This window comes from Oncorhynchus masou, chromosome 12 (genome assembly GCF_036934945.1).
Source record: "Oncorhynchus masou masou isolate Uvic2021 chromosome 12, UVic_Omas_1.1, whole genome shotgun sequence".
NCBI lineage: Eukaryota > Metazoa > Chordata > Actinopteri > Salmoniformes > Salmonidae > Oncorhynchus > Oncorhynchus masou.
Genome location: NC_088223.1, coordinates 94,182,529 through 94,195,438, shown reverse-complemented (window position 1 = coordinate 94,195,438; position 12,910 = coordinate 94,182,529). Strand labels below are relative to the sequence as shown.

The 12,910-nt window shown below is 40.4% G+C and overlaps 1 protein-coding gene and 1 long non-coding RNA gene across 2 annotated transcripts in view; both read left to right on the top strand.

Annotated features, from left to right (window-relative positions):
- The window catches only part of LOC135551084 (uncharacterized), a 160,548-nt gene that overhangs the window by 29,599 nt on the left and 118,039 nt on the right, over positions 1-12,910 (top strand). The gene's annotated exons all lie outside the window — the stretch shown is intronic.
- The window catches only part of LOC135548991 (serine/threonine-protein kinase DCLK1-like), a 38,982-nt gene that overhangs the window by 8,785 nt on the left and 17,287 nt on the right, over positions 1-12,910 (top strand). The window contains exons 6-7 of the mRNA XM_064979063.1: positions 5,396-5,529; positions 5,908-5,985. Coding sequence (XP_064835135.1) covers positions 5,396-5,529; positions 5,908-5,985 — 212 coding nt within the window. The remainder of the gene's footprint in view (positions 1-5,395; positions 5,530-5,907; positions 5,986-12,910) is intronic.

Genomic DNA, 12,910 nt, shown 5'->3' with positions numbered 1-12,910 from the left:
TCCCTCGGGTCATCCTTTTTGGGCAGTAGGGTGAGGACAGCCCTTCTGCAGCTTATTGGTAGTAACCCTCCGGTTAAACTATCATTAACTACTTCTAACCAATCCTCTCCCAACATAGCCCAAAAAGACTTAAAAAAGTCAACGGGAATCCATCAATGCCTGGTGCCCTTCCATTTTCCATGCCTTTTAATGCAGTGTATAAATCTTGCAAAGACAATGGTTGCTCAAGCTCAACCTGAGCTTCTGCAGCTACCTTTGGGAGCCCATCAAAGAACTGCTGTGTCACTGTTTTATCTTCTTTGTACTCACACTTGTAGAGCTCAGCATAGAACTCTACTGCCCTCTTTCTAATTTCACTAGGTCGAGTGAGCTCTTGTCCAACAGCTGATTTGAGACAATGAATAATTTTTCTTTGTCCATTATTTTTCTCTAAACCAAAGAAAAATTTAGATGAGGCATCCATTTCAGATATTCTCTGAAACTTACTTCTCACCAATGCCCCCTGTGCTCTGATACCCAGCAGGTCTGCCAATGCAGCTTTTCTCCTCTTGAGGGCCTGAGTATGGCCTCGATCTCCTGTGGTCTCAACCAACGTCACGAGTTCCACTATTTCAATCTCTAGGGCTTTCATTGATCTGGTGATATCCTTGGTGACATTCCTCGTGTATTGATTACAGAATTGTTTAATCTGGATTTTCCCTATATCCCACCACTGTTGAAGGGATACAAAACTGGCCTTTTGAGACCTCCACCTCTCCCAGAAAAAACTGAAACAGTTCCTGAAGTGAGCATCACTCAATAAAGTTATATTAAAATGCCAGTATGCGCTTTTGGGTTTTACATCGTTAATGAACACCACCTCTGTTATTAAACAATGATCAGAAAATCCCACTGGGGTTATCACACTTGATTTACAGACCTGAGATTGATGCTCAAAAACATAAAACCTATCTAACCTGGCCAGAGAGATGATGTTCTCTCTCACATGCGCCCAGGTGTACTGCCTTGTTCCTCCATTTTGACTCCGCCAAATATCACACAGTTCATTTGTTACAATGAGGCGTTTTAAAAACGTCCTTGAGGCTATATGAGGTTCTTGGTGATTTCTATTTAAATCGCTAACTGTGCAGTTAAAATCCCCAGCAATAAATACATAATCTTCTTTGTTACATTTCTCAATGGTATTTGATAATGTCTCTAGAAAACATACCCTCTCAACTGTCACCACGCAACACAACCCCACACAACGCAACGCAACACCACGCAACACAACCCCACGCAACGCAACACAACACAACACCACGCAACGCAACACAACCCCACGCAACGCAACACCATGCAACGCAACACAACCCCACGCAACGCAACACAACCCCACGCAACGCAACGCAACACCACGCAACGCAACACAACCCCACGCAACGCAACACAACCCCACGCAACGCAACGCAACACCACGCAACGCAACACAACCCCACGCAACGCAACCCCACGCAACGCAACGCAACACCACGCAACGCAACACAACACCACGCAACGCAACACAACACCACGCAACGCAGCACAACACCACGCAACGCAACACAACGCAACGCAACGCAACACCACGCAACGCAACGCAACCCCACGCAACGCAACCCCACGCAACGCAATGCAACCCCACGCAACGCAACGCAACCCCACACAACGCAACGCAACCCCACACAACGCAACACAACCCCACACAACGCAACGCAACCCCACACAACGCAACCCCACGCAACGCAACGCAACCCCACACAACGCAACACAACACCACGCAACGCAACACAACCCCACACAACGCAACACAACACCACGCAACGCAACACAACCCCACACAACGCAACCCCACGCAACGCAACACAACCCCACACAACGCAACCCCACGCAACGCAACACAACCCCACACAACGCAACGCAACCCCACACAACGCAACCCCACGCAACGCAACACAACCCCACACAACGCAACACAACCCCACACAACGCATACATTTATCAGACACATAGTGATGCTCTAACTTTTAATAACCTCCCCTCAACTACCTCTTCAACCTCATATGACAAAGGCAAAAACCCTTTTGAGAACAAGATAGCCACACCCCCACTTTTTGAGTTTTTATGACTACACACCACTGTCCCCCCCCCACTCCTGTTGCCACATAACTTCATTTTCCAAATTACTATGCGTTTCTTGTAGAAAAATGATGTCACTTCCCTTTCCCCTAATTAACTCATACACCATGGCTCTTTTTTTAACATCTCTTGCCCCATTTATGTTTAAAGAAGAAATCTTAAAACTGCTCATGGATGAAAAAAATATACAGAGGAAGATACAGCCACCACATCTCTTTACAGAGTTAAAGCTGCAACTGAACTCTTTCATTTTCTTTAGAATTTACATCACTTATCACTCTTGTGACCACTTTCTTGAGTCTAGCAATTTCAGGGCTTTTCAAACTTCCCCCTGTAATTTTTGACATCAAACTTTGCTGATTCAATAAACAATTCACGTTCAGGAAAAAAATCAGTTACATTGTAATCCTGCATATATTTCTTCCCTTTTGTCAACTTCAGAAAATGACGTATCTTCTCGATCCCATACCTCCCTTACACCCCATTTATCTCACTATATTGTTGTGACGCGTCAGATGACTCACTCTCGCTATCCTCCCCAGAAGAATATTCCACCATCTCTACAACTTGTTCATCTTCAACTGATCAATCTCTACCTTTCTCTTAGAATTAGACCCTTCACCACCCCTTAAATTCTTCCTTTTACTCCTCGGTATTTTGAAAACATTCGCTTCTTTTTCCGTTATTTCAATCTCCTCTTGATTTCCAATTTCATTTTCCAGCACCACCTCAGCGACGGCAGTCGCAATCTCACCTACTGTTTCCCCTCCCTCTTTGTTCTGATCTACCACAATTGCCCCCGTATCCACAATGCCTTCCTCTCCTACTTTTCCAACCACATCTGCCCACCTTCTCTCTTCCCCTGCACCCTTAGTATGTTCATCCCTTCGCGGTGGTGCGTTAGTTGCACCCGCACTAGAGCTACTACCAGGCTCAGCGCGCTCATTCTCGGGACAACTACGCACCAAATGCCCCTCTCTTCCACAGCCAAAGCATTTCATTGATTCAGCAGATGCATAGAAGACCTAATCAAATCCATCAATCTTAAAGCTGAACGCTAAATTCAGTTCATCTTCTTCCTTTTTTAAAATCATATGCACTTGTCTCCTATGAGACACGACATGTTTCAACAACGGAGATTTGCATCCAAAAAGAACCTTCTTTATTGTAGATACGATTTGACCATGGCGAGATAACTCTCGCTCCGCTCCAACACTTAATCTCTAACAAATGGAGGCACGTTAGAAAGCATAACTTTCTTCGCCGGATTCATAAGCGGAAATACCGGCGTCTGTGTCTCCCGCAACACAACACCTCTCAACTATCTTATTCACCTTTTCAATTCAATCTAAGAATATCACTACAGCGCTATTCATCCTTGAGGCTGATTTGATGCTATCATACCCAATGATAGCGCCCACAGCCAAGCTACATTCTTCCACTGAACACCCTGCCGCAGCAGGAATCTTTACTCCATGCCTCCGACTAAGTTTTTCAAACTCTACACCTCCGCGAGTGGCCATTGCAACCAGCCCCACCCGCTGGTGTGCCCTCGCGAAAAACCAACCTCAAAGATCCCACCACCCCTATACGTGCTTAGTGATAGTTAAACAAGATACCCTTAAAACAACTAAACTAATCAATATATATATATATACATACCAAAACTCAATAGAGTGAAAAGAAATTCCATTCGCTCTCACAATCACTCCTGCTTGACGACTCACTCCCAGCATGCACTCCGACGAGAGAGAGAGATGGTGAGAGAGAGATAGGGAGAGAGATAGAGAGAGACAGAGAGAGAGAGAGAAAGAGAGATAGAGAGAGAGAGAAAGAGAGCGACAGAGAGAATGCTCCTATTACTTTATCGGTAGTCCCCCCTGCAGTGATGCAGTCATCTCTCCCTCCTTCTTCTCTCTACCTTCACATCTTTCATCTCTTTTACCCTCTTCTCTCGACACTCCTACACACACACACACACACACACACACACACACACACACACACACACACACACACACACACACACACACACACACACAAAATGACTCAAGTAAAAGTGAAAGTCACCCGGTAAAATAGTTCTTGAGTAAAAGTATTTGGTTTAAAAAATGTATGTACATGTGAATACATGTCACTGGAAGTATTCCATGTGAATACATGTCACTGGAAGTATTCCGTGTGAATACATGTCACTGGAATTATTCAGTGTGAATACATGTCACTGGAAGTATTCAGTGTGAATACGTGACTGGAATTATTCAGTGTGAATACATGTCACTGGAAGTATTCAGTGTGAATACATGTCACTGGAAGTATTCAGTGTGAATACATGTCACTGGAAGTATTCAGTGTGAATGCATGGTACTGGAAGTATTCCCGTGTGAATGCATGTCACTGGAAGTATTCCGTGTGAATACATGTCACTGGAAGTATTCAGTGTGAATACATGTTACTGGAAGTATTCCCGTGTGAATACATGTCACTGGAAGTATTCAGTGTGATTACATGTCCCTGGAAGTATTCCGTGCATTACAGTGATCACATGATAGATATTCTAATACATACAATTATTAACTACATTATATTTTTAATGTTACACCTCTCCTCTCCTCTCCCTTCTTCTCTCCTGTCCCCTCCTCTCCCCTCCTCTCCCCTCCTCTCCTCCCCCTCTCCTCTCCCCTCCTCTCCCCTCCCTCTCTCCCCCCTTCTCCTCCCCCTCTCCTCTCCTCTCCTCTCCTCCCCCTCTCCCTTCTTCTCTCCTCCCCCTCTCCTCTCCTCTCCTCCCCCTCTCCCTCTCCTCTCCTCCCCCTCTCCTCCCCCCTCTCCTCTCCCTCTCCTCTCCCTCTCCTCCCCCCTCTCCTCTCCTCTCCTCTCCCTCTCCCTTCTTCTCTCCTCTCCCCTCCTCTCCCCTCCTCTCCTCCCCCTCTCCTCTCCCCTCCTCTCCTCTCCTCTCCTCCCCCTCTCCTCTCCCCTCTCCTCCCCCTCTCCCTTCTTCTCTCCCTCTCCCCTCCTCTCCCTCCTCCTCCCCCTCTCCTCCTCCTCTCCCTCTCCTCTCCTCCCCCTCTCCCTTCTTCTCTCCTCCCCCTCTCCTCTTCTCCCCTCTCCTCCCCTCTCCTCTCCCTTCTCCTCTCCTCTCCTCTCCTCTCCTCTCCCTTCTTCTCTCCTCTCCTCTCCTCTCCTCCCCCTCTCCTCTCCTCTCCTCCCCCTCTCCCTTCTTCTCTCCTCTCCCCTCCAGGTGTATGAGCATGCTGATGGCAGTAAGAGTCTGAAGCTGGGAGACTTTGGTCTGGCCACGGAAGTAGACGGACCTCTCTACACAGTCTGTGGGACACCCACATATGTAGCACCCGAGATCATGGCAGAGACAGGGTACGTGTGTGTCTCCTGACCCCCCCCGCCTCTCTCTCTCTCTCTCTCTCTCTCTCTCTCTCTCTCTCTCTCTCTCTCTCTCTCTCTCTCCCCCCCTCTCTCTCTCTCTATCTCTTTCTCCCTCTTTTTCTCTCTCTCCCTCTCTCTCTCTCTCCCTCCCTCCTCCAACTCTCTTTATCTCTTCCACCTCCCTCTCTCTCTCTCTCTCCCTCTTTTTCTCTCCCTCTCTCTCTCTCTCCCTTCCTGTCTCTCTCTCTCCCTCGCTCTTTCTCTCTGACCTGTTTATTCTCTCTCTCTCTCTCTCCCTCCCTCCCTCTTTCTCTCTCTCCCTCGCTCTTTCTCTCTGTCCTGTGTATTCTCTCTCTCTTTGTGTTCTAGGTATGGCCTTAAGGTAGATATCTGGGCAGTAGGAGTCATCGCCTACATCTTGTTGTGTGGCTTCCCTCCCTTCCGCGGGTAAGATCAACTGAATCCTGACTGCACAGTTATGGTGAATTACACAAACAAACTGTCCCACTGTATACGCAATCCCTTTCCAATCTGACATGTAATACTGACAAAAAAAACGTCTTCATTTTGATGAATCAATGTCTGGAGTGGAATCCAGAGCTTCAGTGATTGGTGCCGTACCCCGTCATGTGGTTGGAAGGAAGTTGTGCTGAATCTCTGAGCCCAGAGAAAGGCTATCGGCATGCCAACAACATCATATGGAACCAGCGCTGATATTTATTTTTAGTTTCAGAGTTCTGATACATGGTGGGTTGCGTAGCAACAGCGCTGGTAGCTAGCTAACACCAGTCAGATGAGTGGAAAGCTACAAACAACCGAAGCTATCTATCTATATCTATTTATATCTATCTATATCTATATCTATCTATAGCTATATCTATCTATAGCTATATCTATATCTATCTATATCTATATCTATCTATATCTATATATATCTATATCTATATATATCTATATCTATATCTATAGCTATATCTGTCTATATCTATATCTATATATATATATATATCTATATCTATATCTATCTATATCTATATCTATCTATATCTATATCTGTCTATATCTATATCTATATCTATATATGTATATATCTATCTATATCTATATCTATCTATATTTATATCTATATCTATCTATATCTATATCTATCTATATCTATATCTATCTATATTTATATCTATTTATATCTATTTATATCTATATCTATCTATATCTATATCTGTCTATATCTATATCTATATCTATCTATATCTATATCTATCTATATTTATATCTATATTTATCTATATATATCTATATATATATATATCTATATCTATATCTATCTATATATATCTATATCTATATCTATCTATATTTATATCTATATGTATCTATATCTATCTATATCTGTCTATATCTATATCTATCTATATCTATATCTGTCTATATCTATATCTATCTATATCTATCTATATCTGTCTATATCTATATATATATATATCTATATCTGTCTATATCTATATCTATCTATATCTATCTATATCTATATCTGTCTATATCTATATCTATATCTATCTATAGCTATATCAATCTATATCTGTCTATATCTATATCTATATCTATCTATAGCTATATCTATATCTATCTATATCTATCTATACCTATTTCTGTCTATATCTATCTATATCTATATCTATCTATATTGATATCTATATCTATCTATATCTATTTATATCTATATCTATCTATATCTATCTATAGCTATATCTATATATATCTATATATATATATCTGTCTATATCTATATCTATCTATATCTATATCTATCTATAGCTATAATCTATCTATATCTATCTATAGTTATAATCTCTCTATATCTATCTATAGCTATATCTATCTATTTCTAGCTATATCTATTTATATCTATATCTATTTATATCTATCTATATCTATATTTCTATCTATTTCTATCTATATCTATATCTATCTATATATATCTATATCTATCTATAACTATATCTATCTATATCTATACATATCTATATCTATATATATATATCTATATCTATCTATATCTATATATATATCTATATCTATCTATCTATAGCTATATCTATATATATCTATATCTATATCTGTCTATATCTATATCAATCTATATATATATATATCTATATCTATATCTATCTATAGCTATATCTATATCTGTCTATATCTATATATATCTATATCTATATCTGTCTATATATAGCTATATATATCTATATCTATATCTGTCTATATCTATATCAATCTATATTTATATCTATATCTATCTATATCTATATCTATCTATAGCTATATCTATCTATAGCTATATCTATATATATATATATATCTATATCTGTCTATATCTATATCTATCTATATTTATATCTATATCTATATCTATGTATAGCTATATCTATATCTATATCTATATATATCTATATCTGTCTATATCTATCTATATTTATATCTATATCTATCTATATCTATATCTATCTATAGCTATATCTATCTATATCTATATCTATCTATATCTATCTATAGCTATATCTATCTATATCTATTTATATCTATATCTATCTATATCTATATCTATCTATATCTATCTATAGCTATATCTATCTATATCTATCTATAGCTATATCTATCTATATCTATCTATAGCTATATCTATCTATAGCTATATCTATCTATATCTATCTATAGCTTCAATCTATCTATATCTATCTATAGTTATAATCTATCTATATCTATCTATAGCTATATCTATCTATATCTATCTATAGCTATATCTATTTATATCTATATCTATCTATATTTATCTATATCTATATCTATTTATATCTTTATAGGTTTTTCACATGACTGAAGTCATCTGTGTAAAACCATGGGCCTTGACACTTGCATGTAACAGGCATATAAGATAGCGAATGTTTTATCCAACTAACGTTGTTAGTTGACAGTAACGGTCGCAACTACAAGCTAACAAGTCTCTAATGTTAACTGTATGGACGGCACCGGCACAATTCAATGATGACAATACACAGTAACCAGTCAAAAGTTTGGACAAACATTTTAGAACACCTACTTATTCAAAGGTTTTTCTTTATTTTTGCTATTTTTTACATTGTAGAATAGTTGTGAAGACATCAAAACTATGAAGTAACACATATGGAATCATGCAGTAACCAAAAAAAGTTTTAAAGAAATCAACATATATTTTAGATTCTTCAAGTAGCCATCCTTTGCCTTTAATGACAGCATTGCACTCTCTTGACATTCTCTCAACCAGCTTCACTTGGAATGCTTTTCCAACTGTCTTGAAGGAGTTCCCACATATGCTGATTACTTATTGGCTGCTTTTCCTTCACTCTGCGGTTCAACTCATCCCAAACCATCTCAATTGGCTTGAGGTCGGGTGATTGTGGAGGTCAGGTCATCTGATGCAGCACTCCATCACTCTCCTTCTTGGTCAAATAGCCCGTAAACATCCTGGAGGTGTGATTTGGGTCATTGTCTTGTTGAAAAACAAATTATTGTTCCACTAAACCCAAACCAGAAGGGATGGCGTATCGCTGCAGAATGCTGTGGTAACCATGCTGGTTAAGAGTGCCTTGAATTCTAAATAAATCACTGACAGTGTCACCAGCAAAGTACCCCCACACCATCACACCTCCTCCTCCATGCTTCACAGTGGGAACCACACATACAGAGATCATCCATTCACCTATTCTGCGTCCCACAAAGACACGGCGGTTGGAAACAAAAATCTTATATTTGGACTCATCAGACCAAAGGACAGATTTCCACCGGTCTAATGTCCATTGCTTGTGTTTCTTGGCACATGCAAATCTCTTCTTGTTATTTGGTGTCCTTTAGAAGTGGTTTCTTTGCAGCAATTTGACCATGAAGGCCTGATTCACACAGTCTCATCTGAACAGTTGATGTTGAGTGTGTCTGTTACTTGACTTCTGTGAAGCATTTATTTGGGCTGCATTTTCTGAGGCTGGTATCGCTAATGAACTTATCCTCTGCAGCAGAGGTAACTCTGGGTCTTCCTTTCCTGTGGCGGTCCTCATGAGAGCCAGTTTCATCATAGCGCTTTATGGTTTTTGCAACTGCACTTAAAGAAACTTTAAAAAGTATTGAAATGTTCCGCATTGACTGACCTTCATGTCTTAAAATAATGATGGACTGTCATTTATCTTTGCATATTTGAGCTGTTCTTGACATAATATGGACTTGTTTTTTTACCAAATAGGACTATCTTCTGTATACCACCCTTACATTGTCACTACACAACTGATTTGGCTTGAAAGCATTAAGAAGGAAAGACATTCCAAATGAATTATTAGTGTTAATTGAAATGCATTCCAGGTGACTACCTCATGAAGCTGGTTGAGAGAATTCCAAGAGTGTGCAAAGCTGTCATCAAGGTAAAGGGTGGCTACTTTGAAGAATCTCAATTTGTTTCACACTTTTTTGATATTTCATCATTTTGATGTCTTCACTATTATTCTACAAATGTAGAAAATAGTAAAAATAATGAAAATTAAGAATGAATGAGTAGGTGTGTCCGTACTTTTGACTGGTACTGTAGTTATTCCACATTACTCCACAAACAAAACACAGCCAGCTGGACAAAGTTCATAGGCAACACCAAACTTTGGGAAACTGCTAATGTATAATACATGAAATGGGCTTTGCTCATCTAACGTTAAAGTGACTCCATACAAGTCAATCTGGCTTGCTTAGCAATGTCGCTAGCATACACTAAGGGAACATTTCGACATTTTCTGTATGGTTAGTGAAAAAGTCCATATTGCAAATGTACCTTCCCTTACTAGACGTCCGAAAACATGTTTAAAATTCGGGGACGGCGTCGGGCATTTGTCAGACATTCGGTTTTCGTTTTATAAAATAATCAAATTTTGGTCATTTTTCCGCTATCCCGGAAAATCCCACAAGAGGGCATAAGCAATCATACTGCAATTTGACAAAACATCATGAATCACGACGGGCCTTATCTCGAAAACTGAAAATATTTCGAAGCCCAAACTTGGTGAGCATAGGTTTGGCATAATGGGCAGTTGGCCCCGAACAAGATGGCGTCTAGGCCTCAACGGTTTTTGAGTTATGGCCATTTTTCTGGGATTAAAGGTCCAAAATGAAAATAGAGAAATTATTTTTTCACTTCACGTCAAAGTCAAGGAGCCTCCGGTGTCAATAAAAAAATCAGCCATTCATCTATCATTTAAGAGAAATCGTACAATGACAGATTTGTGATATTCAAATATAGGTGGTTTTTTTTTTCAACAGTTACAGATCCAGTTGCAGGGTGTTCATACGAATATTTTTAAAGTGTGCTGCGGAGCTCTGCGAGATTTCTGTGATTTTCTATGATTTTCTGGAATAACACTAAACCCTCCGTAAATAACTCAGTTCTTAACGTAAAGACTTAAAACTCAGGATTCTGTAAAGGCATACCCCAATGAGGATATGAGTTTATTTATAGCTTCCTGTGCCAACAGAAAGTGCCTTAAATGGAGTCATAGTGGCTGTATCCAAGTGTTAAAGGTCAGATCTTTTCAAAACTTCATATGTGTGATTAGGCAACCCTCCTGAACTGTAAAATCAGTCAGAGTCATCAGAGTCATTTTCACCTTTGCTGGTGATGTACATCCAAATACCTTTTGGGTGAATTTAACCACTTCCGGTTGCTCCAGGAAGCTTAGAATCGACACAGGTAGACCTCATAGTGGTCTGATGGGCTGTCGTAGAAGACAGGTTCATAAGGCATTCATAACCCACATAGGCTTCAGGTTGAATTTAGAGGTGAAGGCAATGTATTCCTTTGGGGAGAGAAGTCAATGCAAACTGTTTGATGTAAACACCTTCTTTTAACTGTGAAGGGTTAATGCCACATGGTCAAGGTTAGGCTTGCACAGATCGGGAGGACCTTAGGAACAGTCCTGTGTTTGAATTGTCCTTCTAAACCTAACGGTTCCGCCGCTGTCACCCAAAATCAAATGACGTTGTGGTGCAGTCTTCATTTTGGACCTACTTTTCTCATTGTCGCTGCGCTCAGACCGAGCGAGCTACGGTCAAGCGGGGCGTCTCGTTGAACTCGGCACAGTCTGGACACTATGGTGATGCCATTTTTTGTGTTGATTTCAGAATGCCATTTTGGTGATGGTCTCTCTCCGCTTAAACATATTGCAAATTAACAAAAGTCAACTAGCAAGTCAGTGTCCATCAGTCAATTAGATGTCATTCTGACACCAAACTGATACCAATTGACACCAAACCCACTTTTTCCAACTCATTTAGAAGCCAACTATCACATATGTCAGAGCAGGCCCATAATTCACAGCGCCTTTAGTTTAAAACATAATAAAAACGTAAAACACATAGTTACGTTCTAGCTACGGGTCCAGTTCGGACATTATGTGTAGTCCTATGTGAGGCGACCCCGAATCCCGAGTTTCGGCTCGATAGGTCCTTCGGTGCCCGAGTAAAACCCTAATTGGTGCTGAAAATCCACTTTTTCCATGCCTTGCTATGGGGTCCTTGAATGAGCTATCGGACAGAAACGTTGGGGTCCGTGTCTATGGGCCGAGCCGGTTTCAATGCACCTAGTCTTGTGTCTCTGAGACTTTTCTAAATGTCGCCATTTTCGTAATGGTCAAAATGAATTGAAGTCATTGCAAATGTACGACGCTGTTTCTCGGTCCGAGAACCTTCTAGAGCCACCTAACTCACCACGCACTATCGACCTGAGGTCTAGAACAAGTTTCTAAAGTTTCAGAGCTCTAGGTCTGACGGTTCTTTTTTAGCTCGAACAAAGCTAACTATTGGAGGCAGTGTCAGTCTCTACGCACCCCAATACGTCCCTCCTTCCAAGTTGTGTATCTGTGTGATTTAGTTTTCCTTTGAATTTTTATGGGAAAAATGACTGATTTACAGTTCATGGGGGTTGCCTAATCACAAATATGAAGTTTTGGATAGATCTGATTTTTTTAACCCCTTCCAAACAGCCTCTGAGACACCAATTATGGTACTTCCGGTTGACACAGGAAGCTATAAGTCAACACATATCCTCAATGGGCTATGCTTTTACAGAATCCTGAGTTTCAAGTCTTTACGTTAAGAATTGACTGATTTACACAGGGTTCAATGCACTATGTCTATCAAATTGCAGGCAGTGTATGGATATTCACTTTTAGGGTGATTTTAAGCACTTCCGGTTGGTCCAGGAAGCTTAGAATCGACACAGGTAGACCTCATAGTGTCCTGATGGACTAACATAACATAATCATCAAAGACAGGTTCATAAGGCATTCATAACCCACATAGGCCTCAG